Genomic DNA, 22,625 nt, shown 5'->3' with positions numbered 1-22,625 from the left:
TTTGTTACATTACAGACTTATTTTAAAATGATTCTAAAACTGAAATACTTTATTTCCAAAGCATTCAGAACCTTTCCTATGAGACTCGCAATTGTGATTATGATAGGTCATAGGTCAGTCCCTATTGTTCACATGCATGCAATGCTTACATGTTTCACGTAAAGAGAGCAAGGGTTGAGGGATTACAGAATGTTTTTTCTAAGCAAATTTGGGATTTCGCTAACTAAATGGATGAAATTATGTTACAGGAACAGCCGGACAGTGCAATAAACACTTGCTGTGCTGTGGTGCCTTTTTCACTGCATTAGGGAGGAGAGTCAGACGACCTGCGTCAATCACACAGGCACTCGCCATCTTTCTTTTTTTTTACACAGTGTGACCATCGGGCTCTTTCTTTAGTAATATCTGTGTCTTTATTATTTTATCAAACAGTTTGCTTAAAGCATCAGACAAGCTCAGTGCATATGTCGTTGGTTTTATATATGGAAAAATAAGTTTCAACATTTTGACCAATTGATTGGTCGAAAGAACAGGATGACTCTAAGTCGACCAAGGTTTGTTTTTGTCGGTGATGGCCCTAATCACGTGACACCATTATTCCTATGTGAAGACTCAATAGCGCATTGAAGCCAAATTAAGTCGGTTAAGATGGCGGCTCAAGGGTATATAACATGCACAGTTTGAGCTCAGTGATGTCCCCTCTCATTGAGTAACGCCTTCCACATTCTTGAGTTCGGTTAGGCGAGCCGAATGAGTGTGCTCGCATACTCCCGTAAAAGACCTTCGTTCGAAAAAATAGAAAAAAGCGGCAATCGTACTGTTTGTCCATCTTGAAACTCCATAGCCATCCACTTCCTCAAAATAGAAACTATGTGTTTGATATCATTCCACTAATTCCACTCCAGCCATTACCACGAGTCTGTCCTCCCCATTTAACATGCCACCAACCTCATGTGATGCACAAACTGTTCCAGATGGGAAGTATGTGGACGCCTTAACTCAAGTTGACGGCCAAATGGGGTCCTGCAGGTTGCAATTAGGAGCTAAATTATAAATGAAGCTAGAAATACTTGTTTTGTGTGCGATTTTAAAATAATCTGCTCAAGGACATACATCTGGTGTTTTTATAACCAATTATTGGTACTATGATTGTCTTTTAAAACATGTTTTATTTACACAAAGATTGACCACGAAGATTGCCATTTTTCCATTCATTATAATCATAATGCAAGCAGTACCGCGGTCGTCCTTGAACTTCCATGGTTCAATGAGAGGGTGGTGGCAGTCATTCCTCCCCTGCTCTTTCCCCATCTACCACAGAGACAAGTGAAAGGGGGAGCCCCTCAGTCTAAACATTATCTGATGGATTTTATGAACAGGGCAAATGTCAGTGGAGTGCTCAGATTAATCTCGGCATGATCCTTTTATTATTTAAACTTTAACTAACTATGCAAGTAAGTTAAGAACAAATTCTTGTTTTCAATGAATATGTCCACAATATTACTGTATATATACTTTTATACTGGGGTGTCTGCTGCCTTTCCATGTAATGAGTCTGTATCTGTTTCACTCACACACACACACACATACACACACACACACACACACACACACACTGTTAAGCGAACTCTAGGTCAGTACTTCAGTCTGTCAACAGAGACGGTCCCTTAGCAACATACAGTGCATTGTGGTTTTGTTTACTACTGAATAAGCTGTGTCCATATAAACCAGTGAGGCCAAAACTAAATGTGTAAACTGTGAACCACTATGTTCAAGCTGTTTGGTTTAACTAAGAAGAAAGTGCTACATACATTCTAGCAGGTTTTTGGATTCACACTCAACCCAATTCTGTGAACATGTCCCTGGGTAGAAGGATTCGTCACTTTCCACGCCCAGAATGGAAATCCAATAGTGAGGAATGCAGACGAACTGTGATTGCAGAGTGGAAGTGGAAGTGAACATTTGGAATACTAGAGGCTATGAAGGAGACTGGGAGAGCGGGAGCAGTGACACAAGGTTGTCAAGAATTGTTAGTAGCGGCACATGGCGATACAGTCATTAGTGCCAACAACACCAAGCACTCCTAGTTATCCTTTGTTGGTTATGAATTACAAGTAATTAAAGCAAAACCCTGATTTCCGTGTAAGCATGTCTCCATGCTGCTTTTTAGATGAACTCTGAAAATGCCATCCGTATTTAATGGGGATTTTTTTCCCCATTGAGTGAGCAGGAAGTGCTTCATGTGCAGATGGCGTAATGATGTAAAAATAACATATGTAGAAAAAACATATTTGAAACTAGGCCTACATGTTTGGCATGGAAAGATGTGAATTGATAGTATGTAATGCAGTTGTGGAAATGTCATACACCACCTAGTGGTATCACCTTGAGCAAGCCAATTGAACCTCTGACCTAGGATCAGACTCCCCCCCCCCCTTACTATCCATGTAATTGTTTTCATTATGATCTTAAAGTCAAAACTGATTCCTACTCTGAGACACTTTATGAATACAACATTACTAAACCATTTAGATTTGCTAATGCAGGACGGTATCTGGAATTAAAATTGGCCCTATATCCTTTAGCCCAGAAGAAAGCAAACTGAGTAGTTATTGTACAGTCGTGGCCAAAAGTTTTGAGAACGACACAAATATTAATTTTCACAAAGTCTGCTGCCTCAGTTTGTATGATGGCAATTTGCATATACTCCAGAATGTTATGAAGAGTGATCAGATGAATTGCAATTAATTGCAAAGTCCCTCTTTGCCATGCAAATTAACTGAATCCCCCCAAAACATTTCCACTGCATTTCAGCCCTGCCACAAAAGGACCAGCTGACATCATCTCAGTGATTCTCTCGTTAACACAGGTGTGAGTGTTGACGAGGACAAGGCTGGAGATCACTCTGTCATGCTGATTGAGTGTGAATAACAGACTGGAAGCTTCAAAAGGAGGGTGGTGCTTGGAATTATTGTTCTTCCTCTGTCATCCATGGTTACCTGCAAGGAAACACGTGCCCTCATTGCTTTGCACAAAAAGGGCTTCACAGGCAAGGATATTGCTCCCAGTAAGATTGCACCTAAATCAACCATTTATCGGATCATCAAGAACTTCAAGGAGAGCGGTTCAATTGTTGTGAAGAAGGTTTCAGGGCTCCCAAGAAAGTCCAGCAAGCGCCAGGACCGTCTCCTAAAGTTGATTCAGCTGCGGGATCGGGGCACCACCAGTACAGAGCTTGCTAAGGAATGGCAGCAGGCAGGTGTAAGTGCCTTTGAATGCACAGTGGGGCGAAGACTTTTGGAGGATGGCCTGGTGTCAAGAAGGGCAGCAAAGAAGCCACCTCTCTCCAGGAAAAACATCAGGGACAGACTGATATTCTGCAAAAGGTACAGGGATTGGACTTCTGAGGACTGGGGTAAAGTAATTTTCTCTGAATCCCCTTTCTGATTGTTTGGGGCATCCGGAAAAAAGCTTGTCCAGAGAAGACGAGGTGAGCGCTACCATCAGTCCTGTGTCATGCCAACAGTAAAGCATCCTGAGACCATTCATGTGTGGCGTTGCTTCTCAGCTAAGGGAGTGGGCTCACTCACAAGTACACAGCAAAGAAATAAAGAATGGTACCAACACATCCTCCATGAGCAACCTCTCACAACCATCCAGGAACAGTTTGGTGATGAACAAAGTCTTTTCCAGCATGATGGAGCACCTTGCTATAAGGCAAAATTGGCTCGGGGAACAAAACATCAATATTTTGGGTCCATGGCCAGGAAACTACCCAGACCTTAATCCCATTGAGAACTTGTGGTCAATCCTCAAGAGGTGGGTGGACAGATTAAAACCCACAAACTCTGACAAACTCCAAGCATGTATTATGCAAGAATGGGGTGCCATCAGTCAGGATGTGGCCCAGAAGTTAATTGACAGCATGCCAGGGCGGATTGCAGAGGTCTTGAAAAAGAAGGGTCAACACTGCAAATATTGACTCTTTGCATCAACTTCATGTAGTTGTCAACAAAAGCCTTTGACACTTATGAAATTATTGTAATTATACTTCAGTATTCCATAGTAACATCTGACAAAAATATCTAAAGACACTGAGGCAGCAGAATTTGTGAAAATTTATATTTGTGTCATTCTCAAAACGTTTGGCCACGACTGTAGTCCTTTTTTATTTAAAAACTCTTGCCAGATGAGTTATATTTGTGATATTCTCCATACTCATATGGACCCATGAATCCAGCAAAATTGTAGTGGGCTTTTCAATTTTATTAACCTTTATCTAAACAAAATCCTATTTCGATAATGAAGGAGCTGAGGGCTAATTCGATTTGGGTTATTTTGAGGAATTAACGTTGGGCAATAAACATTTATTACAATGAAAGAGTTGAGGTTTTAATAAGCCAGAGAAGCCCAGAGGATGTGCATGGTTAATTGTTATGTGGTAAATTGCATTGTTGTAGTGTTGGCATACGATAATGACTGTGCGGAAGTGAATTGATGTTTTCCCCTAAAGGAAACCAAATTGCATTGTTGCTATATGTTGCCGTGCGATAATGACTGTGCAGAAGTAAAATGATGGTTTCCCCTAAAGTAAAGACGATTAGCTCAACAGAGGTTCCCTTGTTGTTAAACTGATTAAAATATGTTAAATTAACCCATTTGAAAAATGTGCAATGTTTTACACACTTGTAGAGACAATGTTTGAAAGTAATGATGGGGGGGAAATATAGATAGTTACATATTTTCTGGATATTATTTCTGACCATATATCGTTTTGACAATATCGCAATATTATTTTTGCAATAGTTGGTTGTACCTGCACCAAACTCCAATTTGTTTGACTGATCAAAACTTGCTTTCTCATGGCTCTCTCTTGTCCCTCTGCAGTAACATACAGTGCATATGGAAAGTATTCAGACCCCTTGACTTTTTCCACATTTTGTTACATTATAGCCTTATTCTAAAATGGATTCAATTGTTGCTTTTCCTCACCAATCTGCACACAATACCCCATAATGACAAAGCATAAAGAAATTAATTTAAAATTGAAATATAACATTTACGTAAGTGTTCAGACCCTTTACTCAGTACTTTGTTAAAGCACCTTTGGCTGCGATTACAGCCTCAAGTCTTCTTGGGTAAGACACTACAAGCTTGGCACACCTGTATTTGGGGAGATCCTCCCATTCTTCTCTGCAGATCATCTCATTCTTCTCTGCAGATCATCTCAAGCTCTGTCAGGTTGGTTGGGGAGCGTTGCTTCACAGCTATTTTCAAGTCTCTCCAGAGATGTTCGATTGGGTTCAAGTCCGGGATCTGGCTGGGCCAGTCAAGGACATTCAGAGACTTGTCCTGAAGTTACTCCTGCGTTGTCTTGCCTTTGTGGATAGGGCCTTCCTGTTGGAAGGTGAACCTTCACCCCAGTCTGAGGTCCTGAGTGCTCTGGAGCAAGTTTTCATCAAGGATCTCTGAACTTTGCTCCGTTCATCTTTCCCTTGGTCATCTTCCATCTAAGAATAATGAAGGCCAATGTGTTCTTGGGGACCTTCAATGCTGCAGACATTTTTTGGTACCCCTTCCTCAGACCTGTCCCTCGACAGAATCCTGTCTCAGAGCTCTACGGAAAATTCCTTTAACCTCATTGCTTCGTTCTTGCTCTGACATGCACTGTCAACTGTGGGACCTTTTTTATATATATATAAAAGCCTCTATATATAGGTGTATGCCGGGACCTTTCCAAGAATTTCACTTTGTTATTTTTCGGTATTGTGTGTAGATTGATGAGAATGTTTTATTTAATCGATTGTGGAATAATGCTGTGACGTAACAAAATGTGAAAAAAAGGGGTCTGAATATTTTCCGAATGCACTGTGTGGTGAGCAATATGTTTGGAACATCGAATTGCAGTAAAATCACAGTAACCAATCGCAGTACTTATCAAATAGTGAGAATCGCAATACACAGTTGAAGTCGGAAGTTTACGGACACCTTAGCCAAGTACATTTAAACTCAGTTTTTCCACAATTGCTGACATTTAATCCTAGTAAAAAATCACGGTCTTAGGTCAGTTAGGATCACCACTTTATTTTAAGAATGTGAAATGTCAGAATAATAGTAGAGAGAATGATTTATTTAAGCTTTTCTTTCTTTCATCACATTCCCAGTGGGTCAGAAGTTTACATACACTCAATTAGTATTTGGTAGCATTGCCTTTAAATTGTTTAACTTGTGTCAAACATTTTGGGTAGCCTTCCACAAGCTTCCCACAATAAGTTGGGTGACTTTTGCCCCATTCCTCTTGACAGAGCTGGTGTAACTGAGTCAGGTTTGTAGGCCTGCTTGCTCGCACACATTTTTTTCAGTTCTGCCCACATATTTTCTATATGATTGAGGTCAGGGCTTTGTGATGGCCACTCCAATACCTTGACTTTGTTGTCCTTAAGCCATTTTGCCACAACTTTGGAATTTTGCTTGGGGTCATTGTCCATTTGGAAGACCCATTTGCAACCAAGCTTTAACTTGAGAGGGTGCTTCAATACATCCACATAATTTTCCATTCCTCATGATGCCATCTATTTTGTGAAGTGCACCAGTCCCTCCTGCAGGAAAGCACCCCCACAACATGATGCTGCCACTCCCGTGCTTCACGGTTGGGATGGTGTTCTTTGACTTGCAAGCCTCCCCCTTTTCCCTCCAAACATAATGATGGTCATTATGGCCAAACAGTTCTATTTTTGTTTAATCAGACCAGAGGATATTTCTCCAAAAAGTATGATCTTTGTCCCCATGTGCAGTTGCAAACAGTAGTCTGGCTTTATTATGGAGGTTTTGGAGCAGTGGCATCTTCCTTGCTGAGCGGCCTTTCAGGTTATGTTGATATAGCACTCGTTGTACTGTGGATATAGATACTTTTGTACCTGTTTCCTCCAGCATCTTCACAAGGTCATTTGCTGTTGTTCAGGGATCGATTTGCACTTTTCGCACCAAAGTACGTTAATCTCTGAGATACAACACGTCTCCTTCCTGAGCGGTATGACAGCTGCGTGGTCCCATGGTGTTTATACTTGCGTACTATTGTCTGTACAGATGAACGTGGTACTTTCAGGCATTTGGAAATTGCTCCCAAGGATGAACCAGACTTTTGGAGGTCTACACTTTTTTTCTGAGGTCTTGGCTCTTTTCCTTAGATTTTCCCATGATGTCAAGCAAAGAGGCACTAAGTTTGAAGGTAGGCCTTGAAATACATCCACACGTACACCTCCAATTGACTCAAATGATGTCAATTAGCCTATCAGAAGCTTATAAAGCTATGACATAATTTTCTGGAATTTTCCAAGATGGTTAACGGCACAGTCAACTTAGTTAATATAAACTTCTGACCCACTGGAATTGTGATACAGTGAAATTTAAGTGAAATAATCTGTTTGTAAACAATTTTTGAAAAAATGACTTAGTAGATGACAAAGTAGATGTCCTAACTGACTTGCCAAAACTATAGTTTGTTAACAAGAAATGTGTGGAGTGGTTGAAAAACGAGTTTTAATGACTCCAACCTAAGTGTATGTAAACTTCCGACTTCAACTGTATCTCGTATCGGCACCAAAGTATCGGGATAATATCATATCCTTGTCTATTTAGTGAACCATAAACTAGGAGTTAGGTTAGCGTTAAGATTGAGACTACAACCTTATTAGCTATTGCTTCTTAAGTTGAGAGATAATGTTTAGCCTAATCAACGTATCTTTGTGATTATCCACAGTCACATGTTTAGTGGTCATTATCTGTCAGTAAAGCTAACCATTGTAGTTAACAGCACAACAGTTCTTCTGACAATGCTTTGGCCCTGTTTTATTGTATTGAGAACCATTAGCTGCTTCGCTCAAGGCTGCAGCTACTCTTCCTGGGGTCCAGCAAAATTAATGCCGTTATGCATTTTTTATATATTTTTTTAAATATTACAATACATTCAAAACCGATTTCCCCACATGTTATGGTTGTACCCTCATGCCTCTACTCTACTACCACATATCTACAACACAAAATCCTTGTGTACGTGTGTGTATACTGCATATGTTATCGTGTGTGTATCCATATGTCTGTGCCTATGTTTGTGTTGCTTCACAGTCCCCACTGTTCCATAAGGTGTATTTTTATATTTTTTTTACATACAATTTTACTGCTTGCATGATTTACTTGATATGGAATAGAGTTTCATGTTGTTATAGCACTATGTAGTACTGTGCTCCTCTCCCATGTTCTGGACTTGGGGACTGTGAAGAAACCTCTGGTGGCATGTCTTGTTGGGTATACATGGGTTTCCTTGCTGTGTGCCAGCTCAAACAGACAGCTCGGGGCATTCAACTTGTCAATTCCTCTCACAAATACAAGTAGCGATGAAGTCAATCTCTCCTCCACTTTGATCCAGGAGATACTGACATGCATATTATTAATGTTAGCTATCTGTGTATATCCAAGGGCCAGCCGTGCTGCCCTGTTCTGAGCCAATTGCAATTTTCCTAAGTCCTTTTTTGTGACACCTGACCATATGACTGAAACAGTAGTCCAGGTGCGACAAAACTAGGGCCTGTAGGACCGGCCTTGTTGATAGTGCTGTTAAGGAGAGTAGCACCTTTTTATGGACAGATTGGTCCTCATTTTAGCTACTGTTGTATCAATATGTTTTGACCAGTTTATAATCCAGGGTTACTCCAAGCAGTTTAGTCACCTGAACTTGCTCAATTTCCACATTATTCATTACAATATTTAGTTAAGGTTTAGGGTTTAGTGAATGATTTGTCCCAAATACAATGCTTTTAGTTTTGGAAATATTTAGGACTAACTTATTTCTCGCCACCCATTATGAAACTAACTGTAGCGCTTTGTTAAGTGTTGCAATCATTTCCGTAGCTGTAGTACCCGACGTTTATAGTGTTTAATCATCCGCATACATAGACACACTGGCTTTACTCAAAGCCAGTAGCATGTTGTTTGTAAAGATTGAAAAATTAAGGGTCCTAGACAGCTACCCTGAGAAATTCCTGATTCTTTCCGGATTATGTTGGAGAGGGTTCCATTAATTAACACCCTCCATGTTCTGTTAGACAAGTAACTCTTTATCCACAATATAGCAGGGGGTGTAAAGCCAAAACATAAGTTTTTCCAGCAGCAGACTATGATCGATAATGTCAAAAGCCGCACTGAAGTCTAACAAAATAGCCCCACAATTGTTTTATTATCAATTTCTCTCAACCTGTCATCAGTCATTTGTGTAAGTGCTGTGCTTGTTGAATGTCCTTCCCTATAAGCATACTGAAAGTCTGTCTATTTGTTCACTGTAAAATAGCATATAGGAAAGGTCAAGTCATGCGTCCTCCGAAACATGACCCACCAAACTGCGCTTCTTAACACCCGTCCGCTTAACCCGGAAGCCAGCTGCACCAATGTGTCAGAGGAAATACCATTCAATTGACGACCAAAGTCAGCCTGCAAACGCCCAGCAGGCCACAAGGAGTCGCTAGCGCACGATGAGCCATGGGACTCCCAGTCACGGCCGGTTGTGACACAGCCTGGGATCAAACTTACAGCGCTGCACCACTCGGGAGGCCGGCTTTACTATTTTTAGGTAGCGGAGTTACTTTTGCTTCCCTCCAGGCCTGAGAGCTCACACTTTCAAGCAGGCTTCAATTGAAGATATGGCAAATTGGAGTGGCAATATCGTCCGCTATTATCTTCAGTAAAATTTCCATCCAAATCAAATTTATTTATATAGCCCTTCGTACATCAGCTGATATTTCAAAGTGCTGTACAGAAACCCAGCCTAAAACCCCAAACAGCAAGCAATGCAGGTGTAGAAGCACCTGCATCCAAGTTGTCAGACCCCAGTGGCTTGTCATTGTTGATAGACAACAGTAATCTTTTCACATCTTCCACACTCACTTTTTGGAATTCTAAATGACAATGCTTGTCTTTTATCATTTGGTCAGATATACTTGGATGTGTAATGTCAGCGTTTTTGCTGGCATGACACTGTTGGCATCACCTGAGCAATACAGTCGAGACATTGCTCTCTGTTACCTCACGTAACCTTTTGGAGCAGTGATAGTATGCAGGTATCATCTTGACAAGGCTGCCTCGAAGGAGTAATTAAATAACACTTTCACATTGTCCATAGGGACTAGAACTAGATGTGGAAATTCATAGATAGAGGCTCTATCCATGACAGAAAACACCTACCAACTGTTGATTCGTAGAAGTAATAGATATGGCAGTTTGAGCGTCTGCTAGCTGCAGTCTTTAGCCTCAGGGAGCTATGGGGCTAACGGCTCGAGGAGTTGCAGTGTAAAGCCGTTAAGAGCGATAGCCTGAGATTAACCGAGGAGAGAATCCCCTCCGCAGGAGGTCCGCTTTATGGCCACAACACCCCACGTTCCCCAATCGTTAGCGCTTCACAGCCCCCACAGCATAGTGCCACAGCATATGGTGTTGTGTTGTTTCCTGCTTCCTGTGTCAGTGTGTGACTGAGGCGTCTTTACAAACGGCCGTCCGCAGCAGAGCCACAGGCCATTGGCAATGTATGCCTTGTGTCTGGAAAGGAAACAAACATCTGTTTTGGGAGTTTTTTTTCGGGGGCCTACAGTTGAAGTCGGAAGTTTACATACACTTAGGTTGGAGTCATTAAAACTTGTTTTTCAACCACTCCACAAATGTCTTGTTAACAAACTATAGTTTTGGCAAGTCAGTTAGCACATCGGTTAGGACACAAATTTCATTATGGGTCCTAAAGCACGGAAATAGTGTCCACTGCTCGTATACTTCGTATTTTGGCGAATGTAGTACGACATCCGGGAACTTTTGGCATACTAACTATATCCATACTATATCCATATCCATACATGTCCAATAAGCATACTACATACTCAATTTACATCACAAGTAGTACGGTTAGTGCAGTTAGTATGAGTATTTGAACACAGCTCTTGAGTTTGAGAACATTTTTTTTTAGTTATTGAACTACAGTAGGTTAAGTGGATTTATAACCGGTAATGGAATTACGGTAACAGAATTACATCATGGGTCCCTGATCTGTACTATGCTTAATTATGAATATTCATATCATTCTCTTTATGGTGTTTGTATCCCGAATAGGTACACAAAGGTTAAAATATGCAATAACCTTATTTTGCATATTTAGTTAATTCTACACAATAGCTATTATACTAATGAGCTCCTTCCCTAAACAAGGCCACATTTGGTTGGTCCGGACCAGACCAGGCTGAACCAATGTTTATGTTTCCCAAATTTGGACATGACAGCACAATAGAGCACAGTAGAGTAGCGTACAGCAGAGCAGATCAGAGTACAGTACAGTAAAGTAAATATGTACAGTACAATACAGTACATTATATTGTACTCTACTCTAGTGTACTGTACTGCACTCTACTTTTCTTTACTTTACTGTACTGTCCTGTCCAAATTTGTGAAACATACAGTACCTGTCACGTTCTGACCTTTATTTCCTTTGTTTTGTCATTATTTAGTATGGTCAGGGCGTGAGTTGGGGTGGGCAGTCAGAAAAACAAACAATGATTTGGGTATTTCTATGTTTCGGCCTAGTATGGTTCTCAGAGGCAGGTGTCATTAGTTGTCTCTGATTGAGAATCATACTTAGGTAGCCTGGGTTTCACTGTGTGTTTGTGGGTGATTGTTCCTGTCTCTGTGTTAGTTTGCACCAGTATAGGCTGTTTCGGTTTTCCACGTTTGTTGTTTTGTATTATGTTCATGTTTAGTTGTCTTATTGAAAAACATGAATAGTAACCACGCTGCATTTTGGTCCTCCTCTCCTTCACCGCAAGAAAACCGTTACAGTACCAGTCAAAAGTTTAGAAAACCTAACCATTCAAGGGTTTTTCTTTATTTTTACTATTTAAAAAATGAATTAAAGACATCAAAACTATGAAATAACATATGGAATCATGTAGTAACCAAAAAAGTGTTCAACAAATCAAAATCTATTTCATATTTGAGATTCTTCAAAGTAGCCACCCTTTGCTTTGATGGCAGCTTTGCATACTTTTGGCATTGGTGTTATTCATAGATGTGGTTATTCATAGGTTCATTCATATGGGTTCGTCTGAGGCTTTATGACATTTCTGTCACGTTTGCATGCATGTCCATCTGTTACTGTGTATTGTGACATTTTGGATATTCTCCTTCACATGCACACCATGGGGCTGTCATTTTCAGTTGGATCTTATTTTTCACAATGTGCCTTCCCTTCAACAGAACATACACATAAAAACATTGGCTGACGACATGGTAAGGCGTCCTGTTTTCATTTCTTTGTGTATTTTGTTTCGCATCATCTTCTCTTTGTGTCATGGCTGCACAGGATGTTGAACTGAAATCTGTGGATGGATCAATGAAACAAGAGTGACACGGTGCCCTCAGTAAACCAAGTAGGGTTCCTGTATTACTGTCATTACAGTATTTTATGGTTATTTAATGTGGCCAAATGATCACGTATGAATGCCTAGCATAATCAGTCAAATATCAGCCCAACAGTATCCAACAGGCTTATATATTGTATTTGTTATTATTCCTCTTAATAATTCATTAACAAAGAACAAGTACACTCTATCTGGGTCAAACACTGGTGCTGTTTCAATGGATTGTATTACATGTAGATTCTACAATCATGTTGAACATCATTGGTTTGTCTTTCACTGGTCCGTCCACAATGATTTCAGTGTAGATTCAGGTGTGCTATCATTAATAAAAAGTCGTATTAATTGATTTGTCTTATTCCTTTTCATATGTATGTTCATTCATTCATTTCACACAAGCATGACCCCTAAACCCATATAGCTAATACCACTGACGACTAACTAACAGCGACTGGTGCATGGACTTACCCTCTTCTGACTGTGTAACAAAGGTGTGTGCTGCTGGCGGCATATCATTTGATCTTGGTCTGTCTTCTGTCGTCGGCCCTGAATACATATGAGGTGCGCTTGATTTAATGCTTGCAGTTTGCACTTTTGGGACGATTCCATTTGTCCCATTGCCCCCTGCAAACTAAATCAAGCACAGCTCAGGTGAATGTATTTTTACTTATGCGATTGACATTTGTTCTTAATTCATCGGTGTAGCTAGAATAGCTGAGTACTGTCTGTGAGGAGAGTATCTTTCTGAGGCATATGTACTTAAGTTATACAGACTCCCATAACAGTCTGTGATTTTGAACAATCCTAATCTACAGGGTTAATGGTAAGTGTGAAGGTAAGTTAAAATCGATGACGTCGCTGTATTTAACAGTGTACCATTTTATTATGTACCATGTTTTCATTCAGATACACATGAACTGTACAGATTAATACATCAAAGTTTGAAATAGAGCAAGCAATGTTACACCCCTTGTTAAAGCACATTATCATTTAATCTAACATCATTTTTTTTTACGACACAACAGAAGATGAGCACACATTATCAGTCCGCCCCTTGTCACAGGCAAAACGCTTTACTTTAGCTGGCCTGTGGTACCATCCCAACCAGCTGATGCCTGTTTAAAGGTTGGGAAGGAGCTTGAAAGACATGGCAGGCATATGACAGTATCACTCAACTCTACAGTATGTAAGCATTCAGAAAGCCTGAAGCCTAGCTAAATATTCCTAGTTAAATACTATATGTCGTAACACTTACCATACACACTGGTAATGCCACCCTCTCTTTCCCCTTCAGCGTGACCGGATCACCAGTTTCCGGAAGACTGGGAATAAGAAGGACAAGCCCCTGATCCAGCACTCCACAGACCCCATGTCCATTCAGGTAGAGATGCCCATGCCCCAGCCTCTCTTCGACGACCGCTCCATGAACCTCTCCGAGAAGGAGATCAACGCTCTCTTTGAGAAGATGATGGTAAGTCCGATACTGTAACTCTCCTTTTGAACCAAGTGTATATAGCCACCATTATCCACAGTGCTCCCCTCTAAGAATGAATGTAGAGTCCCTGTTTTCAGTACAGTATTTCCCTGACTGATCAAAACTAGTTTTCTCATGGCTCTCTCTTGTCTTTCTGCAGCAGACATATAGTGAGCAATGTGTTTGAAATGTCAAATTGCAATAAAATTGCGGTATCTAATCGCAATACCTACAGAATCGTGAGAATTAAAATCCATATTACAATCCGTATTGGTATTGTGAGGTCCCTGGCAGTGTACACTGAGTTTACAAAACATTAAGAACACCTTCCTAATATCGAGTTGCACATCAGAACATGGACTCTACAAGGTGTCGAGAGTGTTCCACAGGGACGCTGGCCCTTGTTGACTCCAATGCTTCCCAGAGTTGTGTCAAGTTGGCTGGATTAGCCTTTGGGTGGTGTATCATTCTTCATACACACCGGAAACTGTTAAGCAAAAACCTAGCAGTGTTGCAGTTATTGACACGAACCGGTGTGCCTGGCACCTACTGCCATATCAAGTTCAAAGGCACTTAAATCTTTTGTCTTGCCCATTTACCCTCTGAATGGAACACATGCACAATCCATGTCTCAATTGTCTCGAGGTTTAAAAATCCTTCTATACTAAATCATCTATACTGATTTGAAGTGGATTTAACAAGTGACATAAAAAAGGGATCATGGCTTTCACCTGGATTCATCTGGTCTGTCTATGTCATGTTCATAATGTTTTGTACACTCAATGTATATGTACTATGGGATTACACCTTCAACCACTACTTGTCTTGAACCATAGAGATGTAATGGGTAGAATGGACATGGTTACTGATTCTATGTCTGAAACTCACCGTGGGTCCTTTTTAGTACGAGCTACCAATCACATTGTTATTTTACTGTTCACCAGAGAGTCTGATCTTTAGGTGGATCTCTGTCTCCACTGGTTGTCATAATAATGATATCAGTAGATGTGATGTGTTTTGGCAAAGAAATGTAGCGGTTTTCTTTTCTATTGCCCTCTATAATTACATCATGTTAATGTGGGTGCTTTTGTGTCTCATACTATGCGCCACTCTTCTTTTCTTCGTAATCTGCAGGCAGGGAGCTCTGCTCAGGCTAAGCTTCTGCTGAGCAGTACTTACCTGGTTCGCTGCGCAGAGCCGTGTCACAGCTCTAAAATCACGCTGACGCTCAGCATAGAGAGCACATAGATCAAAGAGAGAGACAGGAGTGAGTGTATCAGCGTAACCCTGTCGTGACTTCTCACTTAACTCGGTAACTCAAGTTCACTTGACTCAGCCCTCGTTCAAACAGGGAGCTCCAGAGTGATCCATCAGAGAGCTACAGAGCTCCAACAGAGAGCTATATCAGAGAGCTACGGAGAGCTCCATCTGAGAGCTACAGAGAGCTCCATCAGAGAGCTATAGAGTGCTCTATTAGAGCTACAGAGTGCTCTATTAGAGCTACAGAGTGCTCTATTAGAGCTACAGAGTGCTCCATCAGAGAGCCACAGAGTACTCCATCAGAGAGCCACAGAGTACTCCATCAGAGAGCTTCAGAGTGCTCTATCAGAGCTACAGAGAGCTCCATCAGAGAGCTTCAAAGAGCTCCATCAGAGCTACAGAGAGCTCCATCAGAGCTACAGAGAGCTCCATCAGAGAGCTTCAAAGAGCTCCATCAGAGCTACAGAGAGCTCCATCAGAGAGCTACAGAGAGCTCCATCAGAGAGCTACAGAGAGCTCCATCACAGAGCTACAGAGAGCTCCATCACAGAGCTACAGAGAGCTCCATCACAGAGCTACAGAGAGCTCCATCAGAGAGCTACAGAGTTCCTACAGAGAGCTCATCAGAGCTACAGAGAGCTTGCCTGGCTACCCAGACTCCTTGCTCCGGCCAAACGCTATTCCACACCCACAGATTTTAGTTTAGTTTCCTCAATGAGTGTGGACCTGAGTACCTCTCCGACCCTTCACCGAATTGGAACACATTTGGGGCCGTCTTATTGGTCTATAAACCTATGGGTAAATGCATTGATATTGCTACCAAAATATTTTTTACATTAGATGAGTACCAAGATGACTGCACGGTGGCTTCATTACAGCGATCCCATGTCTGTCATCCAAGGTTTATACACATCACCGGTAACTACTAGACAACCATAAAATAGCGAGGGTGATACAAAGAGTTTGGTTACTTTAATTACAGTGTTACTCATAGCTCTCTCCTGTTACCAGTAAAGATGCACTATAAATGCCTGTCTTCTACCCGGTGATATTCAATAGAAAATGGTGTAACACTCATATGGCTTTAACATGATGTTCGAGCTCTTCCCTTTGTGTTATGAATTATAAGAGTGTGCGTATCTAGCATAGTGTGATAATAAACCGTGAATTTGCATCAGTTCAACCTGTTGTTGTGTATTTGAAATAATTGTAGCTGATCACTTTGCAGTTACATGTAATTATACATGGCATGCAACGTACATGGTGTCCTATCCTTGCTAGTTGTGAGGCAAGCGTAGTTGTGGTCCCACAGACACATGTGACATGGTTTTAGTAGGAGATGATGGGTTGATCAATGAGCATTCCCATGGAACTCTCTGTTCAAAGCTCAATATTGCCCCCTTGTGGGGTTTTGCTTGACTTGATGAAAGGAGAGGGAAAAATAATGCATGACCTAACCCCCCATCTTTACGCTTTGTTCGCCTTGTTTTTAGACTCAAGTCGAGCCCCAACTACTAGGTAGTCTGACTAGTCTGGCTTGCCAGACTCATAAGTAATAGCTACCTTGGACCTTTAATAACAACCCATAGGTTATGTAAAAATGAATGAATTTACAGGTGAAAACATTTCCCCTTGTTGATGACGGACTTTGTTGAATTTTAAGTTCAACTCGTACTCATCTCCAAGGTCAAACGTCTTTTGCAACCCCTGCTTTTTAATTCCACAGAAATTGGCTCTGGTTGGCTCTGTGTATGCTGCCGGATTGAAAATTTAACAAGAAGCTTTCAGCCGATACCCTGGCTTCATTGCATAGGCGTGTGTGTGTGCGTGTGTCACTCTGTATACCTTTTTTTCATATAATGGTTATTGTTGCGAAAGCCTAAGTGATGCAGATTCTCTCGTGTTTTTTATCACGATCAGTCTATTTTTTTTTGCCTCACCTCGTCTCATCCAGCTCACCTCTCAATTACTGTGTTTGTGCTCACCACGCTCTGACATTAAACTCAGGCTTCGATGACAGGAAAGGCATGTTTCTCAGCGGCTGAAAATGTGTTGCACTGAGAACCTTCACTGAAAGCTTAATTACAATGAAGTAAAGGGGTTTGTATTACCTTTACGTGCTTTTGAAGCTGCCAGCACCAACATGCCCCTATCTATAGATTGTAGAGCATTTTCATAGCTAAAGTACTAACAGCAGCCTATGTTGAAATTATAATGCACAAATGGAACTTTATTTATATTAGCTTGAATTGGAGTAGCTAAATCAAATGACATTCAAACTGCATAATCGTAGTCTCAATACAGAGATACTCAATAAAGAAGGTTTGCCGTTGCTTTAAAAAAAACATAGCATTTTGTTGTTCTCTGTGTATCTCCTCGTATCCCCATGCTCTTATTGATTGATAACATGGCATGCACTGCTGCTTTAACACTCTAGTTTCAAGTCAGGGTGTTAGGGGGTTGACCAAGGAGCCCCCATGTTGTGCTTTAATGACTAAGACAAATCCAAATGTGATTTTCCTTCAGTGTTATCGTGACTTTACTTTCAATAATCTGATCAATGTTATTTATTGAATCAACTAACTTTAATTGTTACCCGATTTTAAATGAATCATGTAAATTCATTAGGAATTTGGGGCACCACGAGAGCAGTTGTTTAAAGAGTTACCATCTTCCGAATGAAACTCTAAAGGTATTTTACCTATCACATCCATAAAACAGTCAACATATTAAACAGAACCTCTTATCATATCATCATTCTGAACAGTCGTAACCTTCTTGGATCTGTAATAACCCCAGCCTTACTTATGAATCAGTACTACATAAATTGGTTTATTTATTTATTTACCAGCGAACTAAATAATAACACAGAATAAACATACCAACTTAATACATGAGAAAAAGGTCACTAGCGGACTGACACAATATGGTGGCTTTTTACACATCAACATGGAGAGTGAGTAAGAAAAATAGACTCTTCTTGTCGATACATTTGAGAAACTATTCTCCCAGTAATCATATACTTTACACATGAACCACCGCCCATTTGGAGTAAGAAATCATGAATGTATTTACGTGTGCATCTGTCTCTGTTGGAACTAAGCCCTCCTTAGGAAGGGTGATGGGTTGGCCTTTCAGCGGCACGCTTGTAAGGCTCTGATTGTCCAACAGTCTTCTACTGTTGTTCACTCTGGAAGATGTTCATTGGAAGATAGGCTAGACAGATGGTTCCCATTGGTGTGAGAGTAGTAGGATACAGTGATTTGAAAAGAGTAGTAGGATGGTCCCACTTAAATTAGCTTTTCTAGATATTTGACTTAGGACAGCTAATCAGCCGTACCAGTGATTGTCTGGAAGGTGAGCTTCTCACCTCTTCCTCGTGTTGATATTCAAGGTTCAAACTACTCTGGACATGAGCTGCAACTCTACACACCTCTCTGGTCTGGGAGGACAATGATCCAAAACATAAAGCAAAATCTACAATGGAATGGTTCAAAAATAAACATATCCAGGTGTTAGAATGGTCAAGTCAAAGTCCAGACCTGAATCCAATCGAGAATCTGTGGAAAGAACTGAAAACGGCTGTTCACAAATGCTCTCCATCCAACCTCACTGAGCTCAAGCTGTTTTGCAAGGAGGAATGGGGAAAAAATTCAGTCTCTCGATGTGCAAAACTGATAGAGACATACCCCAAGCGACTTACAGCTGTAATCGCAGCAAAAGGTGGCGCTACAAAGTATTAACTTAAGGGGGCTGAATAATTTTGCACGCCCAATTTTTCAGTTTTTGATTTGTTAAAAAAGTTTGAAATATCCAATAAATGTCGTTCCACTTCATGATTGTGTCCCACTTGTTGTTGATTCTTCACAAAAAATACAGTTTTATATCTTTATGTTTGAAGCCTGAAATCTGGCAAAAGGTCGCAAAGTTCAAGGGGGCCGAATACTTTCGCAAGGCACTGTATCTTGTGGTTCCTAAAATCACATTCCTATCTTAACAAAAATACTTTCATACTTTTTGATATATATATATATATATATATATATATATATATATATATATATATATAGAACGTTAAGGATGCAGACTTCATACATGGAGTGTATACTTTTCAAGTTACAGTATTTCCTTTATAACTCTTTTTAATGACATCACAGAATAAAAAACATTCTGACATTAGTTTTCAATAGATCATCTCTGACCATTCCCCATGTCTGCTATCAAAGGACATTCCTTGGTGGATTTTGGAGAAGGAGAACTGTCTGGATCTCCGCCCCTTTAATTTACGAAAAGGTATGACCTGTCAAACCGGCCCAGTTCCCTCCTCCCCTGTGGGTGAGGGAAGGTCTGGTTACTGTCATCCATTGCCAAGCTGATCTGACCCATTCAAATCCTCACAGGACAGCCTTGACAGCATGTAGTCTGCATATCCCCCCCCCCAAAAAAAAAAAAAAAAAAACTAGAGAAGCCCATAATGCTACCAGGTCATCAAAAGGTTCTGGGAAGAAGAGCAGCACTGGGTTGGTAGATACAGACAAATGAGCTCCTCCCGACCTGTTATGAAATCATTGGAGGACTGTTAGTGTAGGGTGTAGTGTTCGTGTTAGTAGTGGTAGTGTGTACTGTAGCGTGTAGTGTTTGTGTTTGTGTTAGTAGTGGTCGTGTGTACTGTAGGGTGTAGTGTTTGTGTTAGTGTTTGTGTTAGTATTAGTAGTGGTAGTGTGTACTGTAGCGTGTAGTGTTTGTTAGTGTTAGTAGTGGTAGTGTGTACTGTAGAGTGTAGTGTTTGTTAATATTAGTAGTGGTAGTGTGTAGTGTTTGAGTTAGTATTAGTAGTGGTTGTGTGTACTGTAGCATGTAGTGTTTGTGTTAGTGTTAGTAGTGGTAGTGTGTACTGTAGAGTGTAGTGTTTGTAAGTGTTAGTCGTGGTAGTGTGTACTGTAGGGTGTAGTGTTAGTGTAACAGTAGTGGTAGTGTGTACTGTAGGGTGTTGTGTTTGTGTTAGTAGTGGTAGTGTGTACTGTAGGGTTTGTGTTAGTGTTAGTAGTGGTATTGTGTACTGTGGGGTGTCGTGTTTGTGTTAGTATTAGAAGTGGTAGTGTGTACTGTAGGGTGTAGTGTTAGTGTAACAGTAGTGGTATTGTGTACTGTAGGGTGTAGTGTTTGTGTTAGTATTAGTAGTGGTAGTGTGTACTGTAGGGTGTAGTGTTAGTGTAACAGTAGTGGTAGTGTGTACTGTAGAGTGTAGTGTTTGTGTTTGTATTAGTAGTGATAGTGTGTACTGTGTAGTGTTTGTGTTAGTAGTGGAAGTGTGTACTGTAGGGTGTAGTGTTTGTTAGTGTTAGTAGAGGTGTGTACTGTAGAGTGTAGTGTTTGTTAGTATTAGTAGTGTGTACTGTAGGGTGTAGTGTTTGTTAGTGTTAGTAGAGGTAGTGTGTACTGTAGAGTGTAGTGTTTGTTAGTGTTAGTAGTGGTAGGGTGTACTGTAGGGTGTAGTGTTTGTGTTAGTATTAGTAGTAGCAGTGTGTACTGTGGCGTGTAGTTCTAGTGTGTTCATGTTGGGTGTTGTGGTAGTTTGTACTGTAGGGTGTAGTGTTTGTGTTAGTATTAGTAGTGGTAGTGTGTACTGTGGGGTGTAGTGTTTGTGTTAGTATTAGAAGTGGTAGTGTGTACTGTACTGTAGGGTGTCGTGTGTGTGTGTGTGTTAGTGTTACTGTAGTGTTTGTGCTAGTGCTGTTGTTAGTGTTACAGTATTGGTCATGTTAAACCAGTAGCTGCTGCCTGCCTGAGAGCCACATTACGGCTGCCGTGGCTTCCACTCTGCCACAAGGAGAGTGTGTGTAGTCTTGTGCGGCGTCCTTGGGTTCTTTAGATGTGCACAGCTGGACCCTGGAGTTGGAGCCTCTGATATAAATTCACTGTGGTAAATCCTCTGAAATCTCCCATTGGAGGGAGAGTCTTTGGCGAGGAGGAGGCGCGGTGGCAGAATTCTTAATGAGGGACGTGGTGCTGTGAAAACAGCAAGCCGCGATGTGACGCACACGTTTACATCCTCATTTAGCCAGCGGCAAACTCCCCTCTTTATGAATCTGTACCCTTCCCCATCATCTCCATCGCCCCATTTACCATTAATATTCAGACACATTTATCCTGTACAAGGGTATGACTAGGAGGGAGAAGGAAGGGGTTGTTACGACCGTCGAGGACGTTCCATGACAGATTAATGGATAGACGGACAGGTCACTCCTTGTCTTGTCCAGACCATGCCCTTTAGACCACACGTATCTCTGTGTGTGAACTTTGTTATTGGAACAATTGTCTCTCGCCTGGCCGACCGCAGTGAAGCACGTTAGATGCGGACAAACAGTGAGGCGAATGAGCCATAGGCAGCAGCATTAGGGCTGTGAATTGCCAGGGACCTCATGATACAATATTATAACTATACTTAGGTGCCGATACGATTGCGATTCTCACAATTCTTATGATTCTTTGTATTGCAATTCGATGCTGCAATTTTATTGAGATTTGATGTTCCAAACTAATAGCTTACTATATGTCTGCTGCAGAGAGACATGAGCGCATGAGAAAACACGTTTTGATCAGCCAGGGAAATAAAAGTGCTGAAAACACTATTTAAAGTTGGAGAACAAGCTATAGGATGAAAAATACTGGAGTTTTGGCTCAGGTACAGCCGACTAGCTCTAGCTAATGCTACCTACAGTGGCAATTTGTTTTTTTAAACAAAAACGATAGATATAATATCCCAAAATAATATTGCAATATATAACTGTATGGAATTGTCTTTTATTTTCTTTTTTTTGACCCATCACTACCCAGCATCACACATGCATACACATTTGTCAATCCACTCTCCTACATGTTGGCACAGAATGTTCCAAGGGATGTGTCGCAAATGGCACCCTATCGCGCTCTGTTATAGAGCAGAGTACATATCATACAAACCTGTCTGTATTGTGGATGATCATTTCCAATTCTGCATCCCAAATGGCATTGTATATGGTGCACTACTTTTGACCAGGGCCAATTGATACATCATACTCCATCCTAACTCTTCTGTTTCCAAGCGGTAGTTATTACTGTCACTACCTGTGGGCTTGTCGACATTACCTCCTATTGCTATGGCTGTCGGTTATATTGCCTCTCTGTCGTATTCCATGTATTCTAGAGAGAGAATACCTGGAATTGACTTACAATCTGTGAACTCTTGCTATAAACATGCCTTCACTTGCTGTTGTAGTTTTTAGTTTTATGATCTCTTTATCATTCATATCTATTGATTTTGCAGGGAATACATCCAAAATATCATCCTCCCTCCTAGTTGTCACTGTCAACTTCAGAAAGAGATAGAATTGGTGTATGTACGTGAGAGAGAGAGAGAGAGAGAGAGAGAGAGACTGCGAGAGACTGAGTGAGCGAAAGTGACCATT

The 22,625-nt window shown here is 40.9% G+C and overlaps 1 protein-coding gene across 7 annotated transcripts in view; it reads left to right on the top strand.

Annotated features, from left to right (window-relative positions):
* The window catches only part of LOC110505192 (protein diaphanous homolog 2), a 648,044-nt gene that overhangs the window by 10,455 nt on the left and 614,964 nt on the right, over nt 1-22,625 (top strand). For 6 of the 7 annotated variants that reach the window (XM_021584242.2, XM_036969763.1, XM_021584241.2 and 3 more), the window contains exons 3-4: nt 12,283-12,315; nt 13,738-13,914. In XM_021584242.2, coding sequence (XP_021439917.2) covers nt 12,283-12,315; nt 13,738-13,914 — 210 coding nt within the window. The remainder of the gene's footprint in view (nt 1-12,282; nt 12,316-13,737; nt 13,915-22,625) is intronic. The other variant, XM_021584239.2, reaches the window with a different exon arrangement.

This window comes from Oncorhynchus mykiss, chromosome 31 (genome assembly GCF_013265735.2).
Source record: "Oncorhynchus mykiss isolate Arlee chromosome 31, USDA_OmykA_1.1, whole genome shotgun sequence".
Classification (NCBI taxonomy): Eukaryota; Metazoa; Chordata; class Actinopteri; order Salmoniformes; family Salmonidae; genus Oncorhynchus; species Oncorhynchus mykiss.
This window is presented reverse-complemented; position numbering and strand designations above follow the sequence as displayed.